The 13,901-nt window shown below is 33.4% G+C and overlaps 1 protein-coding gene across 1 annotated transcript in view; it reads right to left on the bottom strand.

The window, feature by feature from the left end:
• The window catches only part of LOC149234231 (coronatine-insensitive protein homolog 1b-like), a 135,751-nt gene extending 127,442 nt beyond the window's left edge, over positions 1-8,309 (bottom strand). The window contains exon 1 of the mRNA XM_089371795.1: positions 7,683-8,309. Coding sequence (XP_089227921.1) covers positions 7,683-8,197 — 515 coding nt within the window. The 5' untranslated portion in view covers positions 8,198-8,309. The remainder of the gene's footprint in view (positions 1-7,682) is intronic.
• Between the last annotated feature and the right edge of the window lie 5,592 nt (positions 8,310-13,901).

The following is a 13,901-nucleotide window of genomic DNA, read 5'->3' as shown; positions in this document are numbered from 1 at the left end:
TTTAACAACATCTTTTACCTCTCTGAACCCTTTAAACCATTCTTATACCCAATAAAGATGCACTTTTCAGATTTACTATTCAACTTGGTTCTTTTCTCCTTTGGAACATGTACATATGCATCACATCCAAATACCCTCAAATGTGAAAGAGAGGGTTTCCTACCAGTCCATTCCTCTTGTGGAGTCTTATCTTCCAATGTTGATGAAGGTAATCTGTTGACCAGGTAACATGTAGTCTCCACCGCCTCTACCCAGAGTTCTTGTCCTAACCCAGCACCACTGAGCATGCTTCTTGCCCTTTCCATCAACGTCTTGTTCATTCTTTCTGCAACTCCATTTTGCTGAGGTGTATATGGAGTAGTCTTCCGCTGTGCTATACCATACTTATTACAGAATTCTTCAAATTCCTTACTGCAAAACTCTCCACCATTATCTGTCCTCATCACCTTTATCTTCTTCTCTGTCTGGTTTCCCACTAGAGCCTTAAATTCTTTAAACCTGTCAAAGACTTTAGATTTCTTCTTAAGGAAATATATCCATGTATTCCTTGAGAAGTCATCTATAAATGATACATAGTACACAGACTTACCTAGTGATGGAACCTTCGCAGGTTCAAACACATCACTGTGCACAAGTTCTAATATATGTTTCGCCTTCTTACCATCAGAAGGGAAACTCACCTGATTCTACTTCCCATATACACAATTTTCACATAAATCAAAATTTAGAGAGTTATTACTCATACCTTCTACCATACTTTTACCATGAAGTATTCGAAGGCCCTTCTCTCCAATATGTCCAAGCCTTTGATGCCACAGCATGGTCTTCTCTCCAAAGACCACTAGATTTTCTGCTCCACTTTTAGGAACCACAGAACTATTGCACTCATCAATAACAGTGCTACCTTGTAGCTTGTACATAATCCGAAGTCTTTGCATCAATACCAGTGCTCCCCGAACCATTTTGCAGGTATCCTTCTCGAACACTGTCTTTACACCTGCATCATCCATCTTGCTTACAGAAATCAAATTTCTAGCCAATGCAGGAATATGAAAAACACCCGGAAGTGTTCTGACCCTTCCACCTTGCAACTTCAACTTTACTTTTCCGCGACCAACGATTCTAGCCTTCCTGTTATCCCCCAAGAAGACATCACCACCATCATATTTCTCATACTCGCAGAACCACTCTCTATGGGGAGTGAAGTGAAAGGATGCACCTGAGTCAATCAACCATGCCTCATGATCTACTTGTGTACTTGAAGAAGCCAAGTAAACATCCCCACCTTCATCTGAGGTGGTTTTCACCTCTGCAAAAGGAGCATCATCAGTTCCCTTTCCTTTATCAGGAGCTTTAGATTTACAGTCCCTTTTATAGTGCCCTTTCTTTCCGCATTTCCAGCACACCACCTTTACATGTTTTCCTGGAGATTTAGATCTCCCTCTAGATTTAGATCTCCCACTCGATGACTTATTTTTGTTTATGTTCTGGGACTATCCTCGTACAGACAAGGCATCACGATTCTGGCTCTCCATATTTTTCCGTCTCATCTCCTCCATCAGCAAGGATGAGACTATTTCATCAAACTATAAGGCAGTTGCATTGCTACCTATTGCAATAACCAGACTATCCCATGCTCCTGGTAGAGAACACTACAAATTGATGCACTTATCTTCATCTGAAATTTTAATATCAACAGATAATAACTGACTTACCACAGTATTAAATACGTTCAAATGCTCTGTCACCGAGTCTCCATCTTTCATCCTCAGGTTATACAACTTTTTCTGTAGGAACAGTTTATTCACCAGAGACGTAGATTGGTACAAAGTCCCTAACTTGTCCACAAAGCCTTCGTCGTAGCTTCCCCTGATACATTCAGCAATACTGAATCTGAGACACACAATCGTATTGTGCTTTTAGCCTTCTGATCCAACTTCTACCATTCTTCATTGGACACTCTCGTTGGTTTAGTACCCGGATCTACCGCAATCCACTGATCTTTATCCACCAACAGATCCTCCATCTTGAGTTTCCATAACTCAAAACTCTGACCATTAAATATCTTGATCTCTATTTTTCCACTGCTCACCATCTTCTTTCACCACCAGAATCGATCTCGCAAATCTCCCACTGAACAGGGTCTACCATAGGCCCGAGCGAAACCCCTCAGCAACAAAAGCGTCCCCTTGAAGCCAAAACAACTCTGATACCAAATGTAGGTTTTAACCCTGTACAGAAATTACCTGCATACGAATTCTAAAACACAGAAAATAAACAATGCGAGAGAATAACACATACACACAGAGATTTCCCCTGGATCCCAAAATCGGGACTACCAACTTGATTTTTCATTATGTTCCTTTCAATGTTACAATACATATTTATACATGTCGAAGCATCCAATACCATGGATCGAAAACCATCGTGTCCAAAACCATGTGCGAAAAATCATGTACAAAACCATAAGTAGGTCCGTTCAACCTGATATAGGGTCCAAAAACAAAATTTCCCAGGGCGTTGCCCTAGACCCCATAGAGTGGGGTTACATGCACCCCTCAAACCCCCTGTGACTCCCCCCCGCTACGCAACAAAGAGGGAGCTTCGCCCCCCTTCTAACCCCCCGGTTAACTACATGGGCTAGTCGTGGAAAGAATATAACACAACCCAACAAGGGATTAACAGAAATTTTGGTCGGAGCTCCACTAATGGGAGCATGGTTCCATGGTAATGATGACGGAATATCAAGCCCTTGATTTTCAAGTTATGTAGTTTAAAATTGTGGTTGTCACTTGTACATTTCCCTTCATCCATGTCTTTTGGGAATGGTTATCTGCCAAGAAAATAAAAAAAATTACTTTGACCACCAATCTGAAGTGACCATAAATATAGGCCAGAAAAAGCAAGTAATTTAGTACAGAGAATCCTAATGTTCACGAACGGAGCAAAAGGTGGCCCATGAAGGATAATAATGGGGATTAACATGAATAATGAATTTCGAACTCTGATCTTGAAAATTCTAAGTTCCCTTGATCCCATATTAATCTCTCCTGTTGTTTTTCATGATCATGCCGCCTCAGGCCTGATCTCAGCTTAATCTTTTTTGTTATTTTTCTTGATCCCAGCTCAATATTTTTAGTGTTTGCATTGTGCTTTGTTGCCCACTAATTTTAGACTTCTAATCTTGTTAACATAGCCAAATGGCAATATTTTTTATTTGGTTGACAATGTTGCTGGTTCAAGTGGTTTTGTCTGTTTTTATTTTTTAAATGAAAATGCCCTGTTTGTTGAGCATGGTGATTTTATTAATAATAAAAATATTTTTTAAATGAAAATGCCCTGTTTGTTGAGCATGGTGATTTTATTAATAATAAAAAAGCAATCATTCATTTACAAAAGATTTCAGTTTTGAGTTCTAAATAGGGCCTTGGTTCATTGGTATATTGAATCATAATAACGAAAAAGCTAATGATTTTCCTCTCCGGTCGTCTGATAAGGATGAAGGCCATCTTTTTCGTCTGCCAAAACTTTCCAATCATTCTAACGGATCCTGTGACTAAACCGGACTTCGACGGAGAAAAAAAGTGATTTTCTTTCCTTACCCCTCCCCTAAACTTACCCCTCCCCTAAACTTGTGAGCTATCTGTTTTCATTGCATCCTCCTCCTTTATCCTCCACAATCACGAAGACGGCTTTGTAAGGGAAAAGCTTACCTTCGTGGTATATTTTCTTGCTTAGAGTTTTATGTCGTGTTATTTCCATGACCACTAATTGTTGTGTTGGGTTTTGGCTAATTTGGGCAGTATTATAAATCAGTATCATCTTAAATTATCGGTGAAATTATTATAAATTTTTATATTATGAATTAGAGAGTGTTTAAAGTGTTATCAAAACTAACGCTTTGAATATTAGTTTATAAAATTCAATTACTAGGGTAAGAGTTTAATAAAATGTTTTTATTTTGATTTATTTTTTTTACTTTTATTAATTTTTAATATTTAACAATTTTTTATTTATTTTTAATATTTAACCATTTTAATAACTTAGAAAAATATAAATTTAGTTATTCAAAAATCAATTTAAATATAAATTAAATATTAAATAATTTTATTCAATCATTAAAATTATATATCAATACGAAATTTGTAACACCAATCATCAATCCAACACATGAAATGTAAAATCACCACACTCCATTACTATTTTATCTCTTACTCATCGAAAATTTCCAATGAAGCGTTCTTACCTGATTTTAAAATATATATATATATATAATATAATATGCTTGACTCACAAATAGAATCATGATTCTCCTTATTCAGTGACCAGCATGGTTGGCCGATATTTCTCAATTTTTTCTAAATATGGATTTTACTAAATTTAATATTTCTGCTCGATAAAAAGCTTAAACATTAATTTAATATATAATTTAATCATAATTTTAAAATTAAATAGTTATTATATTATTATTATAACATATAATAATTTATAATCATATTATTATCACAATTTTAGTGGTTAATTTTTAAAAGCGCTGACAATAGCAGTACCAACGCCGATGTGTAATAGACGGGGGAATATCGATAATGGGGTTATCAGCGTTTCTCAGCAACAGGAAAATGATTAATGGGAGTGTCAGTGTTATTAGTTATTGGTTGGTAGCTGGAATATCAGTGCCAAAAATAGAATTTGAATTTGAATTTTTATTTGTATTTATATTGACATATTTCATGTTCACAGCAAAATAATCATTATTAAAATTAAAAAAAGAAAATTCACTGAGAATGACAAGGGGAGCAGCAAGTAAAAATGTTCAGTTAAAACTCAATTTTTCTTATACAGCACAATAACCAAAAATAGAATTTGAATTTGAATTTTTATTTGCAGTGACACATTCCATGTCAACAACAAAATAATCATTATTAAAATTTAAAAAAAAAGAAAATGCACGTAAAAATGTTCAATTAAAACTTAGTTTTTTTCCCATTTTTTCCCATACAGCACAATAATTTCGGGCACGATTTCCAGACAAATGAAAATGAAGTTGTCAAAACTGAAAGATGTCCACAACGGACCCATTTAGAAAAACCTCTCTCCGTTTTCTAACAGCGATCATGGTTTTGGATTTTCGAAGGGATCACTAGACCCTATTTTTTACTATTTGGTGAGAAAAAAGCTCATGGCCATTTGTTGACTTGGATGCCATCTCACCAAATTTGACTTGTTCATCCTTATCTCCAGCCATACTCCAGCAACAACATGATCTTTAGATGCAAATAGGATTGGAGAGTTTTATATGCATATATTTGAGATGTACCTTGTGATTATTTAGACTTTGTAATTAAAGTTTTACTAGAAACTGGTTTTTAGTTAATTTGTATTTTCTATAAAGGCAGTACTCTGTAATGAAAAATGATTGAGACTGGTTGGACCTGGTGTATATTATTTTCATATTAATAGAACTTGTTGCAAGCAGTATTACAGCATTTCAGAGATTCATGTGTTGAAGGTTTCAGTCAGTTTGTTATGGTGTTTTTCCTCTTTCTTAATCAAAGCTTGAATCCATTGATCTTTGTAATTGCTCTAGTTATTCAGCTTTCCTATATGTTTTTCAACTTAAATGTCAATTGTGGAATACACATGGTTGCTTTGTCTTTGTATAAGAAACCTACAACTATCTTGCCTCTCTATTGATTTGTATGGAGTCTTTGTATCAAAGACTCCATGCCCAATGGTAGTATTTTTCCCATATCCCAACCAAACTTCATTTTTTTGATAAATCTGGCCACATAACTCAATTGCAAAATTTAATACTACAGTGACCTAAAGTAGTTGAGTTTTAGGGAGAGATCCCTCTCCAAGTTGAAGGGCCAACTTTCAACTTCAAAGAGTAGTTGAATTTTAAGGAGAGATCCCTCTCCAAGTTGAAGAGCCAGCTTTCAACTTCAAAGAGGTTAGAAGATACCTTAGCGGTTTTCCAGCAGCGGGGTTTCTCTAACGAATAACATATACATTAAACATCAATTTAATATATACCTTAATCATAATTTTAAAATTGAATAATAATAATAATAATTATAATAATTATTATTATTATTATTATTATGATATAAACCTATGTTGCATGAGTTTCTGGAACGTGAGAACGTTGGGAACTTGGGTACCGCTAATTGAGAGCAGTAATATTATATAATAAAAAAATTAAAAATATATTTTTAATTATATAATTTATATAATAATCAAAACTCATATTAAATCAAAATATTCAAATATTAAAATCAATTTAAATATATAATCTCTCTTATATATAAATATATTCTTTGTGTGTCCCTCTCCCTGAATCTCTCCCTTTTATATATATAAAATATTAAAATGTCAAGTTCATTATGAGTTCTCTAACACATGACCACTCTTTGAAACAATCTGCCTTAAAAATACAAAGGAACAATTTTACTTATGTTTCTCTAGTTATTCTTAAGAGAAAAATTAAAGCAACTCTGCATTGACTGCCACATACAATATGCACACATTCTTCTGTGATATATATACATAAACAACAAAATAAATACTCATCCGCATGACATCCCAGATATTGCCCTTACATTGAGGTGCCACACGCTTCCTTAACTCATCAAGAGATTGCTCCAGTTTGATATCGGTGTTAAGGATGTCTTTTCACTTTCTTTTTGGGGAGGTTTCAACAAAGGCTCATGTTTTGTGTGCAGTTCAACATATTTGTCAGGCTTTGTATTTCCAACCCTATGGAAATTCGGAACTCCAAAAAAACAGTCTTCAAAGCTCCCGGAACTTTCCCAAGCTCCCACTGAAAAGGGAACGTTCCCATACAGTTCCAAAGCTTCCCGGAGCACGGGAACTAATGGAACGGGTTTCCCACCTCTAATAGCTCCCATTGCAGCTCCCACTGAAAAAGGAATATTCTCATACAATTTTAAAGCTTCCCAAAGCGAGGGAGCACGGGAACTGAGGGAGCACGGGAACTAATGGAATGGGTTTCCCACCTGTAATGAGCGGTTCCGGTTGTAACAGAGATATAAACTAATTTATAATTTACGTTTATAAATCTGGCGTGTATATCTTCTAATTATACCCCGAGACAGAAAACTAACCCACCGTGTATACATACACTCACTAAAACAACTTCTTGAAAAAAAAAAAAAAAATCCCAGCTATACTGTTTGACTCACTGAAACAACTTAACAAAAAAATAAAAATAAAAAAATCCAAGCTCCTACTGTTTAATTGCAAATATTTTCAAGACTGACGTTAAAAAAGAAAATAACCTTTCCAATCAGTACTCAGGGTTTCAAGGATAATCCCGGTAAGGAATGGTCACTTTCGTAACGTTAAGCCTCGGCCGTCGTCCTCTCTGACCAGATGAAAAACTTTGAATGCGAGAAGACTTTCAGCTGTTGAATGGGAAATTCAAAGAACTAAGCAATTATAGTCACCCAACAGGTGTAGCTGGGTATGAATTGTGTACATTATAGATAGGATGCCCGTAACCCCTATAACTAAGGCTACCGAGGCTCTTGGACTGCTGTAAATCTTTTAGCCGTTTAATAAAAAACACATTTGAAAAAAAAAACGCTGAATGATTCGAAAGATTTCCAGTGTACAAACTACAGTCTAAATAAGTGCAAAGGGGTTTTTTTCAAATTTACCTGCAAGAGCGAGCTATTTCCAAAAGTCCGAGAGTGGAGAAGCCCGAACACCTCTCGAGCTTGAGAGCCTGCAGCATGTGGCCGTGGCTCCGGACGAGCATAGTGAGGTCATCGTCTTTAACGACCATTCTTCTGAGATGCAGAGACTTGAGGCAGAGGCAGGAAGAGGAGATCTCTGTAATCCAGGGGCGGGCGTAGGCGCCCCAGTCCTCCGATATGAGGTTAAACATATAAGCCCTGGGCTTCCCCTTCAGCTTCAGTGACTCCAGCCGCTTGAAGCGCCGCGTGAGATCGGCGGGCCTTATAGTGTAGCAGAATGCCACTGTCACGTGCTTCCGCGTCAGGGCATCGATCCTGTACCACTGTTTGCACACCTGAGAGACCACGCTTCGATCCCTGGGGTCGTTCACGTAGCTCATCACGCACTCCAGGGCTTCTTCTGGGATTTCATTGTCCATCATCCTTCCTCCTCGCACCATACTCGATCTCAACTCGTTATTTAGCGACCGCTGCATGAAATCAAAAAATATGAAGCCCTCCCTCCCTCATTTCCTGTACATGTCAACTGCCATTCCCATTATTGTATAAAATCCAGACAGCATTTATTGCATAATGTATGCACCTCTGACGCGGATTCGTACTACGCCCTATTCTAACCGACATAGAATATTCTATGAATAGATAAATAATGGATCCATTTAAAGCTGAGATTACTAACTACTGCACGGATCTTTACAATTGAATAGTAATCAATGATTCATTTTAACCGCACATTTTTAATCACTGTACGGATTTTTAAAAATAACGTGTAAACATTTCACCGGAATTAACAGCTTACTGGGTAAGGTGGATTTAACATTACGAGGTTATGTGACACTCCTTTCACGTGAAAGTAAAGTGTTCTTAACGACGAATAATCGCTAACTAGACCGCCTCATCTCTTAGTGGCGGTGTTTCTTTTGAGGAGTCTACTCCACTGGGCGGTGGTTGATTTTTTTGAGTGGTTTATGGAGGTGGAGGAATTAGTTGAAATTTGGGTAAAAAAATTGAATCATATTTTTGATAGTGGAAATTAATTCATCATCATCAAAAACATCTAACCAGACAATTTTTACTTAAATCTCTGCCAGATTTTTTCAAAACACAACCAAAATTTCTATAATTCAAAAAAAATAAAAATAAAAAATTTATTAAACTACAAATGTTTTTAAATATATACTCTTTTCTCTTATTCGCACAAATCAAAGACAGGTGAGTCATACTTCTGTCCGGAAATAGACTTCGGGACTCGTGAAAATCAAACCAGCACACGCAGCCACTGAACCACTACCCGTGACTAATGTGATGTAATAAAGTTTTCTTATTGTTATTTAAATTTAATTTATGGATTTTTTTAAGTGAGAAATTTAAATGATAAAATAATGGGATGTGTAAAAGAAAGAGTCGTCTATTGAGGTGGAGGAATTGCTTGGACAGTCAAAAGTAGTTGGAATTTAAGCAAAAAGTTTCAAGAAATTTTGTAGAGCCAGTGTTTGAATCATGTTTTTGATGGTGGAAATAGATTCAGCACCATCAAAAACGTCTAAAACACCTAAAATTTTGAAGTTTAACAACTATAACTTGGATTTAGAAAAAAGTTTGTCAAATTTTCTCTAAATATAACCGGAATTTCCATAACTTTCCAGACGATTCCTCCCGCTAGTTAAACTATAGTGTAAAAGAAAAGTACGATTAAAATTATTTGTAACAGAATTGATTGAGGAAAATGATATTTAAAAGAAAAAAAAGTAAAAATATAAAAATTATTTTCAAAAATGCATATGCTTAGTTTATTTCATCAAAAAAAATTGATTTCATTTTTTTTTTTTTTTCCGAAGGTGGTAAAACCTATCAACTCAGGTGTCAAACCAACAGTGAGGACAGCCATCTCTGGCTGCTATCCGCGAATGCTGGGTTTGACTCATCACTGTTAAATAGGAAAACCACGCCACCTGGCATAACCCTGCTGGTGGTCCGTAATCGGGAGCAGGCTCTCACTCCTGCCAGATGCCTCTGGGTCTTGGGCTGTTAACTTGTTTCCTTACGTCCGAGGAAGACGAGCTCTTAGCCAAGCAGAAGCAGTTTTACGGCATACTCCAGGCCGAGATTTCATTTTATTATAAAATAAAAATTATAATTAAAAAAATATTATAATTAAGTAAATACAAAAATTAAAATATTAAATAAAGAACATAATTTGAACATACAACTAAAATGTTACAATTTTTTGATTAATTTCTTCGTTCCTTAAAATTTAATGAATGTTAATAATAATAATCATCCTCACTCTTACAAAAAAATTCAAATTAAACAATTTAATTTATCATAAATTTAAATTAAACAATTTAATTTATCAAATTGTTTTTGTGATAAAAAAAAATAATAATAATTTTAATCAATTATAGGATTTAATTTTAATACATATCCTTTGAACACTAAATGAAATGTCTTTATAATTAAAAATTTGTTCGTGATATATTTATTTTACTGGTTAACTATCTAATAGGAGTCGTTTACTGACGCGGAGGAATGTCTATATATTTATTTTACTGGTTAACTTTCTAATTGGAGTCGTGTACGGAGGCAGGGGGAATTGCCCGCACGGTCAAAAGTGGTTGGAATCCAGGCAAAACAATTTCAAAAAATCTTATAGAGGCAATGTTTAAATCATGTTTTTGATGGTGAAAATGGATTCAGCACTATCAAAAACCTCTAAAGCACCTAAAATTATGAATTTTAACAACTTTTACTTGGTTTACGAGAGATTTTTCGGCCAAAATATGATTTTCGCCTTGAAATCTCTCGTAAACTTGATATGGATCACAGAAGCATCAATTTTACAACTTTTACTTGGATTTACAAAAATCCCTACCAGATTTTTTTCAAATATAACCGGAATTTCCATAACTTTCAGGGCAAAAAAGCATAATTGTTAGACTACGAGCTTTTAACTTCTTGTTAATGTTTTTTTTAATAATATATTTTTTGAAATTTTATATATTTTTTTGAAATTTAATACGTGAGAGATAATAAAATTTGTTTAGCCATTTTTGTTTTAAAGTTTGTAAATAAATTATATATTAGTATTAAAAATTTGTTTAGCCATTTTTGTTTTAAAGTTTGTAAATAAATTATATATTAGTATTAAAAATATTAATGTGGTTGATATAATTAAGACTTTATATATATAGCCAAACAAATTATTGCAACTAAATCTTTTACTAATGCACACATTTACGTGATTAACAGTATAAAAAGATTATGGGTCAACTTTAACTTAAGAAAAAAAAGGAATTATAAATGAATGTTATAAATAATAATGAGGAACTTATTTTGGAGGAAAGAAATTATAAATAAATGTTATCAATAAGAATGAGGAACTTTTCATGGAAGAACTTATTGGTGGGTGGGAAGTCAAGTGGCATTAATATAATTTTTTAAATTTATTAAAAGTAATGGACCATTTTGCTAAATAAAGTTTGCTTATATATAAATGAATGTTATAAATAATAATGAGGAACTTATCATGGAGGAACTCATTAGAATTGGAATAATCTCAAATCCCTAGGAAATTGGTGGGCATGGAGGCACGAATATAATTTTTTTAATTTATTAAAAGTAAATGCAACATAACAAATTCTTTAATACAGTACAGTGATTGATAAGTATTAAGACTAAGCATATGTTGAGCATATTCCCTTGAGAATCAATTTAGGCCCTCAATTAAAAAATAATCAATAGATCATCATCCACCTTAAGTTGAAATAAGAAACGTTCTAAAATTAAATTTATTTAAAAAAAATAATATTTGTGTAATTATAATTATAATTTTTTTAATAATATAATTAATGTATAAATATAAATTTTATTTAAAAAAAAAATTAATATAGGTATAATTATAATTATAATTTTTTAATAATATAATTAATATAAAAATATAAATTTATAAATTCTTAATAAAATACTCGAGATAAAAGTTTCATCCTATAAAATAAATGAGAGAAAAATATTTATTAGAAAAATTGAAAATAAGAAAAGAAAGTAAAGTTTCATAATATAAAATAAAAAATAAAATATTTATTAAAAAAATGAAAATAAGAAAAGAAATTTAGTTAAAAGGAAGAAAGGTTTATAGAATTAAAAAAATAAAATCTAAGTAAAAAATTAATTCATTATAAATATATTTCCCAAAAAATTACTTATAGTTTACAATTATTTTTTAAATTAACATTTATATATAAAATAAAATTTATTTGAATATATATATATATATATATATATAAAATTTAAAAATGTATAATAATATTATAAATATTTAAATTTTAAAATAATATTCATCTATGTGTCACAAATATTATGCATATAAAATTGTTGTAACTTATATTATTTATCTATATGTTGTAATCATTATACATTTAACATTATTAATAATATATATTGTCAACATTTTTGTAATGGTTGTACTCATTATACATTTAAGATTGTTAATAATGTATAATATTAACATTTTTTATAAAGAGATTGATGAGTGATCACAAGTTTTTGGGCCTGGAGTATGTTTTAAAAGTGCTTCTTTTTTGTTAAGAGCTCGTCTTTCTCAGACCTAAGGAAACAAATTAACAGCCCAAGACCCAGAAGCATCTGGCAGGAGTGAAAGCCTACCCCCTTACGGACCATCAACGGGTTATTTGAGGTGGTGTGGTTTTCTATTTGAGGTGGTGTGGTTTTCCTTGAATAACGATGATGAGTCAGCCTAAGCTAGAAATGGTTGTCGTCACTATTGATTTGATAACTAAAATATGATAGATTTTCCCACTTATATAAAAAAACAAAAAAAGTTACAATGTCATCGTGTTTTAAAATATACAAGTGACCTATAGAGAAGCTAATTAATAATGAATCAACCCAAACCTATTTAGGTTATTTAGGTGAGGATGATATGACGGGTGATTTAGGGATTGTGAGTTTTATGATATTAATATAAATTTATGTTATTTTGTTAAAGTGTATTATTATTATTTTTAATTTATTAAGAGTTTATTTCAAAAGAGCTTAATTAAATGTGTTTGTTAAGAATTTGTATCAAGTGTGAGAAGTTTCAATTTATAGGAGATAACCTAAGTCGCCTAGTTGAAAGGTTTAGCATTGAGGGGGGTTCAGCGACTAAAACCCTAGTCATCACTGCCCTCTGTTTCGTGATGTTGTTCCCCTATGGTTTGGTTCATGTTGTCATCTTTGCCAGTATGGAGTGTGTTCGTCGAAGTCGTCGTCCCTGATGCCATTGTCGTGTTTCCTTCTCCTGCCTATTTTTCTCGCGCTAATGTTCCCCGTGCCCCTTACCTCTGTCGCATATGCTTTCGGTGTGCTCCATGGTAGCGTTTCATCGATGCTTTTTCTAGTGTAGGCTCTCGTCTCTGAGTTCGTGTGGCATACTCTTCCCTTGTCGCCCCCTCTTTGCAAGTGTGTGTTGTTATGGGCTTTCTGCCTCATCGGTCTCGTCGTGGAGTCTTGGTTGCTCGGCCTACTTCAATCCGTATTATCATATAGTCGTCGTCACTACAGAGATTTCTTCTCCAGTGGTGTTATGATGTTGGTTCGCCATGGTCTTTATACAGGGATTTTTACAGATGTTGGATTTTGTTTCGTTGCCTGGCAGGATTTTGCGCCCTATTTGTTATTTTTTGGACTCTTCCTGATCTGCTTGTATTTGGGGGTTTTGGCCCTGTAAGTTTCTTCTTTGCAGGGTTCAACTTTGTCCTTTTGCTATGCCCTAGGATTCATTTCTTCCTGTGCGGACCCTAGGTTTTGAATTTTTTGTATGCAATGTGTAGCAATATTCCTTAGGTTTTGAATGTTTTATCTGCAATGTGTAGCAATATTCCTTATAATATGGTCTTCAAGCTGACCCTTTTAGGATTTGTGTTCGGTTGTTAATAGTTTTATTCTATAATGTGGATGCAAAATGTAATTTCACTTTTTTTTTATGAATAAAATTATGTGTCTTTTTCTACACAAAAAATAAATAAATCTGAGTCACCTAATTCGTTTTGGTGTTAATTTTGATGACTTCAAAGTTTAAAATTTTGAAAAAAAAAATTAATATTAAATTTTACATTCTAAAATATATATATATGAACTCTTATATAATATATATAATGTTAAAAAATATTAATTCATATT

This window comes from Pinus tabuliformis, chromosome 8, assembly GCF_031772625.1.
Source record: "Pinus tabuliformis cultivar Carrire ecotype Pingquan chromosome 8, CPIR1, whole genome shotgun sequence".
NCBI lineage: Eukaryota > Viridiplantae > Streptophyta > Pinopsida > Pinales > Pinaceae > Pinus > Pinus tabuliformis.
Note: the sequence above shows the minus strand (reverse complement) of the source record. Positions and strands in the feature narration are given on the sequence as shown.